This window comes from Balaenoptera physalus (assembly GCF_965194825.1).
Source record: "Balaenoptera physalus genome assembly, chromosome: 2".
Taxonomy (NCBI): Eukaryota; Metazoa; Chordata; class Mammalia; order Artiodactyla; family Balaenopteridae; genus Balaenoptera; species Balaenoptera physalus.
In genome coordinates, this window is record NC_138883.1 from 11,109,783 (window position 1) to 11,129,757 (window position 19,975).

The 19,975-nt window shown below is 39.8% G+C and overlaps 1 protein-coding gene across 8 annotated transcripts in view; it reads right to left on the reverse strand.

Annotated features, from left to right (window-relative positions):
- The window catches only part of UNC79 (unc-79 homolog, NALCN channel complex subunit), a 261,771-nt gene that overhangs the window by 12,749 nt on the left and 229,047 nt on the right, over positions 1–19,975 (reverse strand). For all 8 annotated transcript variants that reach the window (XM_082451152.1, XM_082451149.1, XM_082451150.1 and 5 more), the window contains 6 exons: positions 18,504–18,593; positions 16,204–16,379; positions 15,050–15,236; positions 13,219–13,416; positions 11,295–11,372; positions 1,019–1,060 (listed from right to left, as the gene is read on the reverse strand). In XM_082451152.1, the coding sequence (XP_082307278.1) occupies positions 1,019–1,060; positions 11,295–11,372; positions 13,219–13,416; positions 15,050–15,236; positions 16,204–16,379; positions 18,504–18,593 (771 nt within the window). The remainder of the gene's footprint in view (positions 1–1,018; positions 1,061–11,294; positions 11,373–13,218; positions 13,417–15,049; positions 15,237–16,203; positions 16,380–18,503; positions 18,594–19,975) is intronic.

Genomic DNA, 19,975 nt, shown 5'->3' on the forward strand with positions numbered 1-19,975 from the left:
AGTTCTGTTGGCCTCCACTTAGCACTCTGGGCAATGTCAAATTGCCACAGATGACCGCCAAGCAGGGGGAGGGCAGTTTGGAATGCCTCGGGGTGAAAGTCCAAGCAGTTTTCACCATAGAGGCTAGTGGTGCAATGAGGTTTCCAGCAGAGCCATTGGCCCTACCGGTGGCCACAAACAGCAGTTAGGCCATGAACCAGTAGTCAAAGCCTGGGGGCACTGCTGACAGCTGTATATCTCTCTTGGTATCCCTTGAAGTCACCTCCCTTCCTTCCACAAGCATCCCTCCCCAACTCTGGGAGGAAATCCAGCAACAAGGCTTCCATCTTCTCCCCCTCCTCCCTGATACTCCCAGTGCCTTAGACGGGACCCAGTTTGGGATGGAGTGGGTGGTGAGCTTTGCCATCTTAATGTTAAGCCCCAGTAACTAGATTTATAGCCATGGAGTATGTCTGGCCCTGCAGTGACAATGAGTCACTCAAGGCGGGGCCTGGCAGTGAGAAATACATTCTGTCTTCCCCTCCCTGGCTGTGGGACCCTGTCCAAGTTACTCTTCCTTCTGAGCCTATGTTTCCTCTTATATAGAATGAGGGGGGGGAGTGGGCAGGTCCCTTCTAGTTCAATTCTGTCATTCACTGAATGTTATCCTCTCTTAATAGAATTCTTCCCATCACAAAAATTCAGTCCTAGTGGCCAGGAAATAGCACTGGACATGTCTGGGACCGGATCCCATGGGTGTCCTCTGAAGGTAGAGTAGCTTTTCAGCCTGTATTCTAGTCAGTAGCGGAGCCTCGCCCAGACTCTGGGATCCTCCCCCTTCAATCAACGATGAGTAGTAGGACAGCGGCTCCTGCTGTCACCTCGGCCCACAGGCCCCCTACCTGTCCCGCAGGGTCTCCTGCGTTATCAGCCCCCAGAGACCAGGAGGAGGTAACGAGCGGAGCATTGTGGAGCCCTGTGAATGTTACGAGCTTCTCTGGAGGGAACTGAGCTTCCAGTACACCCGGGGGTGGCTTACCTTGATATTTGACTGAATCATTGGCAACCACATAGGTATCAGCTGTATGGAGAAACACAGAAGGCCCATTACTACTGTTCCCCATTCTCCCACATAAGCTCCGCTTACTGCCTGGCAAAGCAAGGCACACGGAATCCCTTTAACATCACAAAAGGATGTGGGCCTCCACTGCAGAGTTCCCCGCTATCAGACAAACGTCTCTCTGAGGCCAAACCCTGCTGAGCTGGTGGCATTTGGAGGTTAATAAGCGCCCCATGAGTGCCTGAAACACACACTGTAAATGACTGATTGTCTCTTGAAAGCTACCAAGCATGGGAAATTAAATGTGTATTTATTTAATTAAATCCTCCCTTTCTAGAAATAGAATTTCCTCCACGGGATCTTTAGAACTGAGTCTCCAAGTAGCATGGCGAAGCTATCTGCCTGTGGTCGTTAAGAAAAGATCACTGGGAAGCGGTTAAAATGCTTAAGTGATGGACAAAGACAAGCCCTGAAGTTGCCTGGCTGTGATTTGGAAGACGGGACACAGCAGGAGTGAGTGCAGGCCGGGGTTTCAGCAGTGTGGGTGCACGGGCAGGCGAGCAGCGGGTCCCTGCTCCAGCCGGGAGCAAGGCTCTCAAATCCTGGGCATCTGGGGAGCCCTGCCCCTCCGCTGCCTCTGATTTGCCCTGAGACCCTTCCTAGGAGGTCACAGGTGCCCCGCCCGAGCTCCCCCAGCAGCGGCTCTCCTCTGTCCACTTTGGTCTCTCGCCACACTTCAGCCCTTCCTAACGCAAGTGTTGACTTGCGTTCGTGGCCTCATAAATCCGCAAGTCAGGGACAGAATACATTTCCCAAAGTGTATTCCACACAACTCTAGTTGGGTGGGATTTAAATGGGGAAGGAGGGCTATGATCTAATAACTCTGGAAATGTTAGTTTCTTTCAGGACTGCTCAGATCTTTAATATGCTCAAATGCATCATATCATTTCACTCCATGCTCTTTCTGACCCGACTCCAATAGAGTAGAGTTGATATGGATTGCATTGTGTCCTCTCATATAGCCGTTGTAGTCCTTGCCCACACAGCCTCAGATGTGACCTTATTTGGAAATGGGGTCATTGAAGATGTAGCGAGTTAAGATGAGGCCACTCTGGAGTAGGGGGGACCCCTAATCCAATATGACTGGTGTTCTTATAGAAAGGGGGAAATTTGGACACAGATAGATACACAGGGAGAGTGGCACATGAAGGTGAAGCAGAGATCTACAAGCCAAGGAACGCCAAAGATGGCCAGCAAACCCCCAGGAGCCAGGGGAGAGGCTGGGACAGATGCTCCCTCACAGCCTCAGAAGGAATCAATTCTGCCATCACCTTGGTCTCATAACTTCTTGCCTCCAGAACCATGAGACAATACATTTCTGTTGCTTCAGTCACCCAATTTGCAGTGCTCAGCAGCCTAGCAAACTAACACAAGGGCACTCAAGGAAGCAAAGCCCAGAGGTGGGAGCGTGCAGAGAGGTGAGGAAGCAGTGGAGGTTCACGTGATGCTGAAGGGTGAGGTTCTTAGCATAGGGTCATGAAAAACAAGTTTAGAAAAGCAGAGCAAGGCCTCTCCCCATCTACCCACAGATGATCTAGGATGCCACATAAGGAGATATGGGTTTTATTCCAAATTCAGTGTGCTTTCTGATGAGGGAAGCCCCATTCACCGTGAGGAGAACGGTGCTCCAGCAAGGTCACTGTGGCAGCAGTCTGGACACTAGGATGTGGAAGGACATGGAGAACGGAGGCAGGGTCCCAGTGTGGAGGCTGCCTTCATGGTCCAGATAAGACCAGGGACGGCTTCCGGGATGGAGAAGGTTGCTGCCTGCAGTGCCAACCTGTGAGGGTCTGAGGACTAGTTTGCTCTTTGGATAGGGGAAAAGGTTAAAAGTGAGCCTGGGATTTGTTCACAGCAATGCAATGACCAAAGCGAGAGGATCAGGAGGAGAGCCTGCTGGGACGGGGGATAGCATATAAATAAACTCTCTGTTCACTAGTCACGGCCATAGCTGCTAGTCTCATTTAATTCATCAAATCATTAAAAAAACAACTTGGTGAGGTGATGATAAATTATATTTCCTCTCTATTCTTTTTTTCCCAAGGCTAAATCTGGCGGCTGTTCTGCTTTCAACGTTCTATAGATACAAACAATTTGCTAATTTGACTTCCATTGATGTTTATTCCTAAACACAGTGTTTCTATCACAGCCATTTAATACTCTGTCGCTAACATGACTATTGTGTTTGGAAATGGAGGATGGTGTGTCCCAGAAGATGTGATGGGACTGAAACTCAATCAGAAAATGACACCCTTTCATGCCTCCCCTGCCACCCACCTTCATAATAAAACTGTGGGATTACGAAGGTTGGTGGCAGATAAGGGTGTACTCTCTGGCGTTTAAGAGGACCGGCTCATCTGGATATTCTGAATGGAAAAAATAAGTTAGTCTAACCGCCTTCTCCCTACTGTCTGCAGGGCAAAAACAAGCCCTGAGGGGTCCTAACGCCTACAGACTTTTGTTGTCCTTTGACCCATTTAATATGGAAGCAGGCCCCTATGCCTCTTGATGTTTGGGAAATACCTGAACTAACCTCTTGTTAAGAATCCTGAGGGACGGAGGAGGGTTGAGACCAGGGAACACTGAGTACTCTGCCCCTGGGTGGACACCTTTCCCAGGGTTGCCCCAGGGGCTAAGGGCCTTTATGAGGCAATCAAGGGGAACACTGAGGCTGATTTTAGAAGTGCTTTTGTTATTTCCCTATTGATGTAACACAAGACCATAAGATTCTAAATATACCTGCAAGGGGCCTTCAGGTTTGTGATTTACAAACCTGACTGAAGGCATCAGGTTAAAGTTCATTGCGAAGGACAGCACTATACAATCCAGCAGTCATCCTATTTCCGGAATGCTAATTTGACTTTTTTGAATAATGTTCATTTCAGTACCCTTTTGCTAGTGGCTCCTACAAAGCTGTCAGTAAGAATTAGATGTAATTTATTCTGGGCACTGTAATGTTATAATAAAATTGGTTGGTTTTTTTCTTCTCCAAAAACAATATCCAGAAAACTAAAGGACATTTAAAAAAATATGTTGTTTTTCATCAAAATCAAAGGGATACTTTTCCTCTTATCTCGGTTTATGTTATGGGATAAATTGAAGACTTCCTGCTCAGTTGGACTATATTCATTTCACTCCATGTTTTTTCCAGCCCTCAAAATAAAATTAGTCATGAAACTTTCTCTTTCACCCAAGATGGAGTAACAAAGACCAGATTTACAATCCTGCCTAAAACAAAACTAAAATTCCAGATGAAGGGTAATGAAACAATGATTTTCAGACATTAAGCATCAGCAATGCAGGACAGTGATCGCTGAGGGAGAGGAAACAGACAAGGTGACCCCTACAGTTATCCTAGCTCACTGCCTAGAAAGTGTTTTCAGGCAGTAGCACAGGGAGAAGGAACCCAGGTACAGTCTGGTGGTCTTCCTGAGGTAAGGAGATGGAGCTGGGAGTCCAGGGAGGCCAAGGGAGCTAGAGTTTGTAAGGCAGAGTAGTGGAAAGGAGAGAGCTATGTATAGAGAGAGAGAGCGCTAACTCTCTGAAGATCTGTAAAGGGTTCCCCTTGAGTCTTCAGCTCAATACTGACCAGTATACACATGTGAGAAAATTATCCAAGGCTGAAGAAAAAATAACCTAAAAAGATTAGAGGGAAAAATCCCTGGTAATCACATAACAATAGTTTGTGTTTCCACTAGTTACAGTAGAAAAATCTTGCAAATCATAGAACACCAAGTAGAGTACTCAGAAGGCTATTACCTTACCAGTGAAGAAATAGTAGCCCTAGACAAACTGCTGCTCCGATCCTACCTAACAAAGCTTAACACCAAGTTTCAAAGGCATAAAACTGTTTCTAAGTAATTTAACTATGTCATAGAATACAGCTCAAGAATGCTTGTAGGAATAAAAAATATCTAGCACCCAAAAAAGTCAAATTCAAACTGTCAAGAATCCAATAAAAAATTACCAGGCATGCTAAGAAGCAGGAAAATGTGATCCATAACAAGAAGAAAAATCAAGTAACTAGAAAAGACCCCCAAATGATACAGAGAACAGAACTGGTAAACAAGGACATTAAAACAGTTATTATAACTATATTCAATATGGTCAAGAAGGTAGAGGAAATACTGAGTATGTTAAATAGAGGTATGCAAGAAAATTTTAAAGAAACAATAGCTGATACTTTTCCAGATATAATGAAAACTATAAATTCACAGATCCAAGAAAGCCAACAAACTCAAGCACAAGAAACATGACGAAAACTACACCAAGGCATATCATCATCAAATTGCTTAGCAACAATGGTAAAGAAAAAAATCTTCAAAGCAGTCTGAGAAAAAAGACGTATCATATACAGAAGAAAAGAAATAAGAATGACAAAGATTTCTTCTCAGAAATAATGGAAGCAAAAAGACAGTGGATGAATAGCATCTTTAAAATACTAGGGGGAAAAAAATTTTTGAACCTAGAATTCAATAACCACTGAAAATAGCTTTCAAATATGAAGGCAAAGTAAAGACTTTCTCAGACATACAAAAGCTGAAGGAATTAAGCTTCAGCAGACCAACACAAGAAGCAGTAAAGAAAGTCCTTTGGGCAGAAGGAAGATGGAAGTTTAATTCTATAGAAAGGAATGAAGAAAACTGAAAAATGTAAATATGGCAATAATAGCAAATATAAATAAATATAAAACAAAATTTAAATTGCTTTGAGAGATAATTGTTTAAAGCAAAAAAATATTATGGTTTGGTTTATAACATATGTAGGAGTAAAATGGATGACAATCATAGCACAAAGTCTGGAAATGGAAGTATACTGTTGTACATTCTCATACTATACATGAAGTGGTATATTATTACTTGAAGGCAGATTGTGTTAAGTTAAAAATGTAAACTATAAACTCTTAAGTCAACCACTAAAACAACAACAGCTAAGACATATAGCTAATAAGATAACTGAAAAACACATTTAAATAACCCATGGGTCAAAGAAGAAGTCAAAAGGGAAATTAGAAAGTATTTTGAACTGAATGGAAATGAGAATATATCAAAATTCAGAGGAATACAGCCAAAGCAGTACTTAGGAGGAAATTCAGAAAACCAAACACTGACAGCTGAATAGAAAAAGGTTCTCAAATTAATGACCTCAGCTTCCACCTTAAGAATCTAGACCAAAAAGTGGAAATTGTATCCAAAATTTAATCACTAAAAACTCAATTAGTCAAAAAGAAGGTAGAAAAAGAGGGAATAAAGGACAAAGAATGGATGGGAAATAAAGAAAACAAACAGCAAGATATTTTAAGCCAAATAGTATCACAAAACACATTAAATGAAAATGGTTTAAAAATCCCAATTAAAAGGGATTGTCAGATTGGATTTTTAAAAAAGCCCAATACCCAACTACATTCTGCCTATAAGAAATATACTTTAAATATAAAGACACAAATAGGTTAAAAGGCTAGAAAAAGATATACCATACTAACACTAGTCAAAAGAAAGCTGGACTGCCTTTATTATTACCAAAGAATATTATCGAGGATAAAGAGAACCATTTCATAATTTCAATTCATTAAGAAGATATAACAATCCTAAACTTTTATGCACCTAATAAGAGTTTCATAATATGTGAAACAAAAACTGGTAGACCTGAAAAGATAAATTAGGGAGATATTTCAATACCCTTTTCAATAACTGACAGACTAAGTGGATAGAAAAAGAAGGAAGGACATGAAAAAATTGAACAATACTATCAACAAGCTTGAATCAACTGACATAGGAAACTATATTCAACAACAGCAGAAGACATATTCTTTTCTAGTACACACAGCATTTACCAAGATAGACAATATCCTAAACAAGACTCAATAAATTTAAAATGAGTCAAATTATACAAAGTATTGATATTTTCTCTGACCATAATGGGATTGGATTAAAAATCCATAACAGAAAATCTCTAGAAAAGCCTCAAATATTTGGAAACTAAATTATTGCCTCTAAATAAGGAATGGGTCAAAAAGGAAAGCAAAAGGGAAGATAGAAAGTATTCTGAACTGAACGAAAATGAGAACACAACTACCAAATTGTAGGAGGCTGCTAAACCAGTGCTTAGATGGAAATCTATAGCACTAATCACTTATGTTATAAAAGAAAAAAATCTCAAATCAGTGAATTCCACTTCCACCTTAAGAAACAAGAAAAAGAAGAGCAAATTAAATTGAAAGTCAACAGAAGAAAGAAAATAATAAAGAACAGAAATCAGTGAAACAAAAACTGCAGAAAAAATCTATGAAAACCAACCAAAAGCTGGTTATTGTTGTCATTGTTTTAAATCAAAAGCTCACTAAAATTGATAAACCTTTAACCAGATTGATCAGAAAAATAAAAGTGAGATCACAAATCACCATTATCAGGAATGAAAGAGGTGGCATAACTACTGATCCTACAAATATTAAAAGTATAATAAGGGAATATTATGAGTAACTTCATGCTAATAACATCAACTATTCTGATGAAATGGACAAATTCTTTGAAAGACACACTGTCAAAGATCACTCAAGAATAAGCAGATAACTTAAATAACCCTATATCTATTAAAGAAACTGAATCTGTAGTTTAACACCTTCCTGCAAAGAAAATTCCAAGCCCAAGCAGTTCCACTGGTGAATTTGACCAAATATTTAAGGAGAAAAAAAAATACCAAACATATACAAACTTTTCCAGAAATGGAAAAGAAAGGAATACTTCCTGACTTACTCTATAAGGCCACCATTACCCTGATACCAAAACCAAATATGGTTATTACAAGAAAAGAAAATTACAGTCCAATATCCCTCATAAACACTGATGCAAAAAAATTATTTTAAAGTGTTAGCAAATAGAATTCAGCAATACAGAAAAGAATAATACTTCAAGACCAAGTGGTTTGTCCCAGGAATATAAGGTTGGTTTAACATTCAAAAATCAATCCATGAAACTCACTGTTAATAGTCAAAAAAGAAAAATCAAATGACCATCTCAATAAATGTAGAAAAAGCATTTGACAAATCCTACATCTATTCCTGACAAAAATTCTTAGCAGACTAGGAATAGAAGAGACCCTTACTCAATCTGACAAAGGGTATCTATGAAAAACTAACAGCTAACATTTGTATTTAATGAATGCTTTCTTCCTAAGATCAGGAACAAGACAAGGTTTCCAACTCTCATGACTTCTATTCAACTTGTATTAGAGAATCTAGCCAGAGCAATGAGACAAGAAAAAGAAATTAAAAGTATAAAAATTCAAAAGAAAGAAAGAAAACTGCTTCTACTTGCACATGACATTATTGTCTACAGAGAAAATCTGATGAAAGCTACGAGAAAGCTACTAGAACTAATAAATGAGTTTAACAGATTGCAGGGTATAAAGGCATAAGTCAGTTATATTTCTAAATACTAACAATAAAATACCAAAAATTTAAATGTAAAAAACCATGTTATTTATAATACTATAAAATTACTATATACTTAGGGATAAATTTGACAAAATATTCTAGTCCTGTATATGGAAAACTATAAATATTGCTGAGAAAAATTAATGAAGACATAAATAAATAGAGTGATATACTCTGTTCATAGATTGGAAGACTCGATATTGTTAATATCTCAATTCTCCTTAAAGTGATGTATACATCAGTGCAACCCACATTCCCAGCAGGCTTTTCGTAGTAATTGACAAGTTGATTTTAAAACGTATCTAGAATGCAACGGACCTAAAATAGCCAAAACAACTTTGAAATAGGTGTAGAAATTTAGACGAGTAACACTACATGATTTCAAGGCATATTAGAAAGCTATAGTAACCTAGACAGCGTGGTACAAAGGTAGACAAACAGATCAATAGAAATGAATTGAGTATCCATTAATAGAACCATACATGAATGGTCAATTGATTTTTGACAAAAGTGCAAAAGCAATTCAATGGATAGAATTTTTAACAAATAATCCTAGAATAATTGGATAGCCACACACATAAAAAGTACCTCAATCCATACCACACACATCCACAAAAGTTAACTCAAAATGGATCATAGATATCAACTAACACCTAGAAGAAAACATATATAATACCTAGAAGAAAACACAAAGAAAACTCTTTGTGATCTTGGATTAGGCAAAGATTTTCTTAAATACAACATCAAAAGCATGATTCATAAAAGAAAAATTTGATAAATGGTATTTCATCAAAATTAAGACTTTCTGCTCTTCACAAGTCACTGTGAAAACAATGAGAAGACAAACACAGAAAAAAAATCTTTGCAAATGACATATCTGATAAAGGACTTGTATCTGAAAATTCAATAATAAGAAAAAAACCAACTTGAGTTTTTAAATGGGCAAATAATTTTAATAGACATTTTACCATGCAGATATATGGATAGCAAATAAGCACATGAAAAGATGTGTATCATTTGTCAACAAGAAAATGCAATTTTGCAGTACACAGTTCTTAGAACGACTAAAACTAAAGATTAACTACATTAAGTACTGACGAAGATGTGTAGGCACTGGAATGCGTACTGCTGGTGTGAATGTAACAGGGTACAATCACTTTGGAAAACAGTTTGCCAATTTCTTTAAAAGTTATACACATATCACACAGCCTAGCAATTCCACTCCTTGGTATTTATCCAACTCACATGAAAGCCTATAGCTACACAAAGATTTGTGTATGCATATTCATAACAGCTTTATTTGTAATAGCCTCAAACTTTTGGAAACAGCTCAGATGTCCATTAATTGATGAATGGATAAACGAAATGTGTTATATCCATATAATAGATACTACTCAGAAATAAAATAATCTACTGATACATGTAACATGGATTAATGGTAATATAATTATTCTGAGTGAAGGAAGGCAGAAAAAAAGCATAACTACTGTATGAATCTATTTATATGAAATTCTAGAAAATGCAAACTAAGCTATTATGACAGAAAGCAGATCAGTAGGTGCCTGGGGATGAGGAAGTGGGGTACAGGAAGCGGTGGAATAGAGACTAACAAGTGTGTATGAGAAAACTTTAGCTGGGGAGGACATTCATTATCTTGACTGTGGGGATGGATGGTTTCATGGGTATAATATGTGTGATGTGAAGATATCAAATTGTACATTTTACATATGTAAAGTTTACTGTGTATAAATTATACTTCAATAAAGCTGTAAAAAACAAAATCAGGTATGATCACCCAAGTGTCAGTCATGTAGTTTCTCTCATAGTGTTGACATTTGCTATTGACTGTCAAGCTAGATAAGCTATATCTATCCCATTTGAACCAACTACCTTGCAGTTTTCTGGTAACAGTCAAGTTTTCCCTAAAAATGTACTGCTTTTCTTCAGCACTGTGTGAGTTAACTTTACAAATGTCCTTTATTGAAGAGAGTCAAACCAAGGAGTGAAATAGGAAGTTATAAGGTTCTAAACTGATGCACTCTGTGGGGGGGGAGGGGGGAGGGGGGTGGTGATGGTGGCTGGGATAATGGAATATAGACTTGGAAGGCAAAGAAGGAAGTGGTACAAGAAGAGGAAGGACAAAGAATCAGTGAAACAGAGAGGTGGAATGATAGGAAGGAAAGGAAAAAGAATGGAAATAAAAAGAGAAAGTGAGTGAGCAACCACCTTTTCCTTTGTTCTTTTATCTTTTTATCACACTAGGATGTTTCTGATGTCCCTCGATAGATAACAAATACATGAATTACTTTCACACACTGTACAGTGATTTAGAATAGTAATATTAGAAACTAAATTAATTGATCTTAGAGAAAAGTATCAGCTACCAAGTCAAACAATGACAGAGTATTTTCCTTGGTTTTCTGGATATCTTGCAAGGTGAGGCTCCACCAAACAATTTCTATGACTCTAGGGTCATTTCCAGATCAACGTTTCTGGTAATATTTTAATTACTTATGTTGCATGCCATCATGGTGCGACATATTGAACCCAGCTAGAGTTGGTCACAGTGGTGGAGCAAGAGCAAAAATTATACTATAACTATTTGGTGAAGGCTTGTTATGTGAGCCCGATTCCTCCAGCCCCATCTTTGAATGTGAAAATTAAATCAGTTTTATTTTCCTCTTCAGAAGGTACATTCAAAATAAATCCACATTTGTTTTTAGAAGCAAGATACGGTCTATAGAAATCATAAGATTTTCCTACCTTGACAAAAATTGTTGAATTGCATTCTTGCAATGCCTCCATTAAACTAATCACATGGAGACACACCATTTCTACCATCTGAAACAACAAACAGGAAAATCAATTCCACTCAAGGTGATACGGAAACAGTCTGCAGCCACATGCCCTGTGCCCACGAGGACATTCTGCACAACAGCCAGGGGGGACCAGAGGTATTTATTCCTCTCTAAAACTTCAACCAGAAACTGAATTTTATAAGCTGCAGAGGTTTCGCAGTTGCCATGCCTTCCTCATCTAACTTGGGGCTGCCAATGAATTCAGGTATCAATCTCACTAATCTGCACCACACTGCGATTCACACCAGAGGATAAACAGTTTCTGCTTCCTTCATTTCCAACTGCAGAGCTCTTGGGTTTGGGTCTTTTCTCCATCTTGATCGATCCTTTCTCCAGTTTCTTCACTTGGAGCGGCTGTTTCATTTACTGCACCATCTGTGTTTGAGGCTTTATTCTCCGTGGAACAAGGCAGTCATATTTACGACAGTTCGAAAATACCATAGAAATGATATCCCTCATCAGAAATCCCTATGGCTAGGTTTTAAACACTCCAGGGGGGATTTTACCAGACTGGCTTATGTGACTTAACAAAATTTTCAGAATTTAAAATTAATTCAAATTCATTTGTAACACCATTTGTACAAGATTCACCAGTAATAAATTCATTTCCAACATTTGAATATTAAGAGAGGTTTGGAGGAGAGGTATTAATGGTATCAAAAAACTAGCGACAATAGAAGGAAACTCTGAATCTCTAGTTTAAATTTAAGGTCCCAGTTTCATCGTCCGTAAAAGAGCAGAATAGAATATTTGACCTCCAAGTGCTTCTTCAGTCCCAGACTCTATGATCTAATAAATGTAATTATCTATGCGCTGGTCAGAACTGTTGGTGCACCCTAAAGTTTTCACATAAATTTCCTTTAAGTTGAATTAAAACACCTCTTTCCATACAGAACTGCCTTATAATATCTGCTTCTCTAAAGAAAAGAAAGTGCTTCCCTAAAGGAAAAATATAATCCCCTTTCCAATTACAACAAAAAGAAAATGTTTCTTAGACTAATATTCAATCAGTCAAAACCATTCCAGAATGCATTTGTGAACAGTGCATTGTTGGGTTTCTGGGCACATTGGAATCATCATTATGGCATTCTTTCAGGCCCCTTGCCCTTCACAGATAAGAATTCTACTGATGAAGCCCCCATAACCAAGACACTGGATGCTGCTTTCCCAGCTGAGAATCTTCCACCAAAGTAGCAAACTAAACCAAAGGACTCCCTTGTAAATTCCTTCCATACACCCTCCAATCTTGACTCCACAGGACTAAGCTAAGCTTGTTCAATGAAGTGGGCTCATGCTATCCATACCTCAGATATTTTCCAACAAGGTGAGCCATCCACATTAAAATGGAACTGGATTTGAAGATTGAGGAGCCTAGGTCCTCAGAAGGCAACTCAAAATGGTGAGACTCTTTTCAGGTTTGGGCCCTAACTAGAATTAACACGTATAGTCAATCTGCTCTTAAACACCACAAAGAGATGACTTAACTGGCTATGGTTTTTCCAAATTGCCTTAGAATCCAAAAATAATATAAATCTCCCTCCTCACTCTCTGACTTTATAGCACAAGACAACTCTTAAAGGTAGAAGTTTCACATAAATTTCCTTTGGCACTAGGCAGAGAAAACAAAAACGGTTTTTACTGAATTTATTTGTCTGCATTGTTTTTCATCAAAATTATTATGCAGGTAGAACATCCAGGTTATAACGTAAAAATTCACCAATCCATTTATGTACTGTTACAACTGAGGTCTCTAAAGAAACATGTGATGTGAGGGCTGAGAGTGGTTTTTGAGATTCTGTCCAAGAGGGGAAACTCATTTGTGAACTCACCACTTTGTTATGGGCCATCAGCTGAAGGATGCTGGGTGTCACCCTACTCCAAAATTCTAGTGCTGTCAGTATCGCCGTGAAGCTGAATTCATTCTGACTTTGAACATTTGTAGCTACAGCACTTTGTTCACAATATACGGTCCAGAGCTGAGCAAAGATAAATGCGTGGAAAAGAGAACACATGTGCAACACGGAGGTCTGAAAAGGAAGAAAACAGGGAACCGTTACATTCTAGTGGGCTGTGGTGCTCCAAGGAGCCCTCCCCGCACGGCTTCGGCTTTCCAAGGAGCACAGCCAAAGTACATGTAATTCAAGTGATCCGAGGCTGGAGGAGTTGTTTCCAAGTTACAAACTCATGATTCATCACCTCCAAACAATCTGCTCTTCACTCAGTCAGTGGGAGTGCGCTTAGAGACCAAGCATCTTTTCAGAGAGAAGGCACCATAGTTTGCAGAATAAATCTACCCACCCCTTTGCCCTTTAATGAAACTGATGTTCCTATCCCTACACTAGATTACGAAGAACAATCATTCTACCATTTTAGGGTGTTTGCTCATCTGTAACATGGAGATAACAGTCCCCTCCTCAAAGAGTTGTAGTTAGGAGTAAATGAGGTGATATACATGAACGCACTGCCCAGCACTTAATAACTATACTACTACTAGTAGTGACAGCAGTAGCAGCAGCAGCAAAGATAGTATTCCTAACTAGCAGTACTGATAGTATTCCTAACTAGTAGTGAGTACTGATAGTATTCCTGACTAGTATAAGTGCTGATAGTATTCCTAACTTGTATAAGTGCTGATAGTATTCCTAACTAGTAGTAAGTACTGAGAGTATTCCTAACTAGTAATGAGTACTGCTTGAGTAAGCACCTATAATGTCCCAGACACTGTGGTAAAGACTTTTTATAGATCACCTCCATAATTCTCAAACCATTTCATCTATTTTACAGATGAAAACCTGGAGCTCAGAGAGGTTAAGTGACTTTTTCAATGTCACAGAATTATGAAGTGCCATCATTCGGAATCAAACACACATTGGGTTGAAATATTAGGAACTGACCGCCTAATTCCTTTTGCAAACATCGTTCAGGTCATTTGGATGGGTGTTCTATTTGATTTCAGGATAAATTTATTGCAGGTCAGCTTGCGCTGGCCTAAATCCCAGCTGTTCCCAAACCCACCGTGACCTCCTAGAGTCTGCCTAAGCTCTGTGAAGGGACCTTGGCTCCTCATAACTGATTAGTACCAGTGTGTCTAGTTTGCTTGTATAGGCTCATGATTGATGCTTGCCTTGGCTTGACTTTATTCTCTTAAGCACCTCATCTGTCTCTACAATTTATAAGTTCCTCTGTGTAAGTGATTCCAACATATACTTTAGTGAGCTCCCAACTGGCCTTATTTTCATTTTGTATCTTCATCTATCTCTAGAGATTTAAGTTGAAAGGCAGTGCATAAAAAATTAGAGTGTAAATTTTCCTCCTCTTCATATTTGGTTCTAAAAACCGATCACAGAATTTTTATTATATTTCTATCCTTGCACTGCTCTTCATTATTTTGAGACAGAAATGCCTAGGAAGCTAACTCTTGCTTGCCTCCATAATTTATCTTCATAAAAGTAAACCGAAAAACAATTTAAGGGGAAGAAAAGATAGGCTGGGAATTTGAACAACTTTAAATAAGGCATTAGCACAAAGTTGCTTTCCTAGCATCCACAGGAGGGCAAGTGATAAGATGCATTTTCTTCTCAGAAGAAACATAATTGGCTGATAAGGGTTTCCATTAGCAATTTTGATGCATATGGTTTTAATCTTGCAGAAATCACTTACCTTTGATTGCTCTGGAAATCCAATCAGGATAACAATAAGATGGTCTGCAATATGGGAACCTGCATCCAGAGGTATTGGCAGGCAGGGAAAGGAGGCATTTGGACACACTGCATTATGAGTGAGGGAACCCAGAAGCAGCCAGGACAGCAGCCGGATGTGAGAGACACACTCAATGAATTCTTTTGGTCTATTAGGGAGGAAGGAAGTGTTAGAGATGTTTTCGTGTTTTCGGTTTCGCTGGGAGCTTAACAAACGCTTACTGATGGAGGGGTTTAAAAGTGTGGTCTTGTAGGCAGTTACATGAAGTAAAACACCAAAGCAACAAAGTGAGAACAAAATGATAAATCTGTTTTTCTTGTTTTGCACTCTAATCCTGGATCTTAGCTTCTTGAGCAAAGAGCAGCCTTTGGCGACACAGGATTAAACATCATTCTTCCACAAACCTGGCTGCCATTCTGACTAGCTTCTCTTTCTAAACTCTTTCCTTTCTTCTCATTAGAAAGTTCTCGGATATCCCCACCAGAAGGGAAGGAATAGAAGAGGAGATAAAATACACAGCCACCCACATTCCTGTTCTCCAGTAATTTTCTCCCCCTGCCCCCCTTACACCCGACTCCAAACCTTTCCTCTAGCCGGGAAGCTGCCCATGCAAGATGGCAGGTCAAGCCTGCTCCAAGGTCCCAAGTAAACTAGCCCACGGGCACCTCTCTCTTCTCAGCCTCCCTTACGGGCAGGGTCAGGGGCTCACACCTCCTTGAACTCTATTTCATCTCTGATGTAGATTCTGTTCAAGCTATAATCTAAGCTCCCTGAAGGCAGAAGCTATGTTAAGTGCACAAATAAATACCTATCAATTTACTTAACTAGTGGATATTAAGAGTTAAAGTGATAGTTCTAAGCTCCAAGTTTTCATCATCCATCAGGATGACGGAGGTCTTTGTAGGAAGGCAACTTTTGTCAGCATGTCATGAAGTACTCGTGTTCAAAAAGGCTGCCGGGTCAGCAAATAAGTATGGAAATTGGTCTCAATTCCCATCTCCCTAACCAATCATATTCTATTCTCATAGATCTTCAATGCATTCAGTAGCTCTTACTGAGCCCCAGGACGCTCAGGGGCGTTTCCTGCCTCATGGCCCGAATAATAAGGGTCTTACCCTTGTTGCATTGCAGAAGGGGGATGATAGAGCCAAGGCAGATAGCGAATCACAGCTTTGTTATCTCTGTGGTTGCCCCGTGAGATTTCCATGGCTGCAATCTGAGCCAGCCCAACTTTGAGATGGCCACCAAAAGTATCTTCATGCAGAGGCTGGGAACATGTCTTCATGTGGCTCTACAAAACCAAGTGGTATTTTGTGACTTTGGCAGAGTGACTGGGGATGTTCCAGGGCACTCTTTAAGAAGATCAGGTTGTCATTTCCACACCTTCTATCACCACTCCCAAGCATACAACCCATTTAAACTTCTTCAGGGGCTTCCCATTGTTCTTAGGATAAAGGGGAAAAAAATTCCTTAGCATGGCCTAAACAACCTGGAATGATCTAGATACTGCAGATTTCTGCATCTTACCCCTTCATCCTTGTGGTCCAGCTACATTGGCTCTCCATGTTCCCTTCCATCACTGGCCTTTGCTTATGTTGTTCTCTCTGCCTGAAATACTGTTTCTGCCTCTCTTCGCCTAATTAACCCTATTCATTGTTCAGATTTTAGCTCAACTGTCACCCCCTCCAGGAAGCCTTCCCTGACCTACTCTAGGAGCCTTCCTAACCTCCCTGGTAGGTCATATCACCCTATTAGAAGCTCTCATGCTGCTGTCTACCTCTTCTTCATAGCAATTGTGAAAGTCACAATTTCACTTTAGTTTGTATGAAATTTTCATTTAAATTGGCCATCGCTGCCAGACTATAAATGAGGGCAGCCACTGTGTCTGTTTTTGCTGATCATCACATCCTTAAATGCCTAGAACAGTGTCAGGCATGTTATTGGTGCTCAATACATACTAGTTGAATTAATTCAGAAAAATTTCGTTGCTCAGTGTGGCTTAGTGGAAAGAGCACTGAACTGGGAGTTGAGACCTAGGTTCTAGACCCAGTTCTGTCCTAACAGTCACACGGCCTTAGCTAAGCCACTTGCCACTTGACCTTTCTGATCTGTTTCCTAATATGTAAAATCAGAGGGTTGGATTATGTCTACAGTCCCTAACCTTTTGGTCATCATGGATCCTTCTTATTATTTTTCTCTGTATTTTGGAAGTGGCTATAAAATTATTTAGGTAATATTGTTTCCTCTTCAGACATCAAAGTGGTTTCAGCGTGAGCAACCAGATTCAGCAATCAGTAACACGTGCGTGAGCAAACACTAGGGGAGCTTACTCAGAAATGACTGGATTTGGATATTGTGAGAAATCATCAATTTAAATTTTGATTCTACTCTCCACAGAGTATTTGCAAGTCTATCCCTATCCCAAGAAACACTTGGATCATCTGAGCAGAGTCTGGAAACTGAGTTGGGTGCTGAAGGGACCGTAGCTTTAGCTGATGAACTTCTGGGACGCCTAGATCCTATTTATCAAAAAGCCGCATTTAGTGCTGGGCTGCAATCTGGCTGCTCATCGGGCCATGTCTGGCTCCTCTTCCGCTCTTTGTCCGGGGCCTTCCTCAAATCTCTCGGACTATCAATCTTTTAGCTCCCTAGTCTTCTCGCGGCAGGGAAGTTGACTTGCATCAGCAATTCATTCCACCCTGCAAAGCAATCAACATCCTCAACAACCTCACTGGGATTTTATCCATATGCAAATTAAATGTTGTTCTGTCTTTAATTATCTTCTGGAAGGAGATAGCTTTAATGCAGATAAAAACCATGAACAACTTATGTTTGCATAATGTATACACATTTCATACAAACTAAAGTTTACAAAAGTGTCTTCACATGCATTGTTTCACACCAAATCTTGGAAGGGGCAGCAAAGGTAGTAGGTTGATTTAGGTGGGTTTATTAGACTTCCTTTGCTAATGAGGAAACTGAGGCTCAGGGTAGTTAAATGGGTGGCACAGTGAAAAGAGAATGGATTGGGGGTCACTACAGTCTTAGGTCACCCCTGTCTCCACCACTTAGCAGTAGCGTGATCTTGAGCAAATGACTGCACCACCTTAGGCCTCAGTGTCTACATTGGTAAAATGGGAATATTTTACAATAGGGGTGTTGCGAGAATTGAATAAATGGCAAAAGTAAAGGTATGCACAGAACTGGAGCCGCCATGGAAATATCCTTTCCTTTCTTCACTCCCTCTTCACAGAGGCGGAACTCGGTTCTTCAGAATCCCAGGACATGGGCTCATTCAACAGTGCCACCACGGCCTCTCCAGGTAATGATACATTTCCATCCAGTCTGCTTAATTCCCTAAAAATGCCTCTCCGCCTCGCTGACCTGAGGGATGAGGGGACGCAGGCCCTCTTACCTTCAGTTTGGTCAGCATGTGCATGTCTGCCATGAAGTCCAGCACGTCGCTGATGTACTGTCGCATGCACTCCATCGCCGCCGTCCCGCACTGAAACGCACAGAAGGACACGGAGGGGCACGCGCTCTGAGTCACGGCCTGCGCTTTTGCCCTGACTGCAGTGATTGTCTTGCTCTGGTTTCACGCTGTTTACTAATGAGTTGTTTCATTTTCTGGATTTCTGACTCACTTCGTTACTCTCAGCCATAACCTGTGATTGTCAGCCCCAACTTTGGACAAAAATTAATAAAAAGGTTTGTGGTGGAGAGCAAAGAAATGGGATGGCCTAGGGAAGACAGGGTTTACAGGCTTTTTTCCACTGGGTCATTGAACTGATTTTGTTTGCTTGTTTTTAAACTGGTTGGTATATAAAGATTTAGCCTATGTAAAAGTCATTAGTATCGGTCTTCATGACATGAATCACCCCAAAACAACAGTAACACTTTATCCCTCCAGGGAGTCTTAGACACACAAAAATATGTACCACCAAATTCTACCACCATAATCTTAGATGTCTTTATCTATCAAAAAAAAAAAAGGACATAAACAAATATCATGTTTGTTGAAAGAGTCAAAAATTCTTATAGTCAAGCACTTACAACTTCTTAGACATAGTAGGTACACTATTAAATAGAAAAATTTATCATTGTTGAATTCTTGCTAGGGATAATTAAAGAAACAAAATGGTCATCTTCCCCCCATACTAGCAGTGTGTTTGAGAAGTTTTAAAGGAAAAAAAAGCATACTTGTGTTTCAGGTTATTAAATGGAATAAACCTGCTCTCTCAGGGCAATGCAGTGAATTTAGGATTATAAACAAAGAAAAGGAAAATGGACAGACAGGCTGCTACATCAAAGCTGTATGAGAGAATCCATACATAAGACTGGATATAATGTGGATCAAAAGCAGGCCCTCTTTGAAGCCATCTGAATACTATGCTAAGGCCTTTCTTAGCTTTCTTTAGGAAAATCTGGAACATTATATACTTAACTAGCTCACCCAGTGGCTCTCATTTTCCCATATTCATGTAAATCTGCACAGCACTGAACTATATCACCTTCTATCTCTTCTAGAATGTTACGCCTGTCAGTTCCTCTGACAGGATAACAAACAGTAAAATAAGGTCATTGGCAGTTCTGTCAAGAGTGTTTTCCAAGCATTTCATATGTTTTAAGGTTTTCTTCTTTTAATTTAAATCAAGTGAAGGAATTATAAAAGGTTATTGAGCTCCTGCTTTGGGAATATTAGTCCCTTAGTGCAAGAAAGGATTTCCCCCCCAGTTTATTCCATTTTCTCTGACCTTTCACATGTCATGCAAATAAGAGCATATACTCTGCTCCTGAATTTCTTGAAAGGGATTTGTTTCTTTCATAGGCAATACTTTATACCATTTCAACTAGGCAAATGTCACAGAAAATAATTACTTGGAGCAT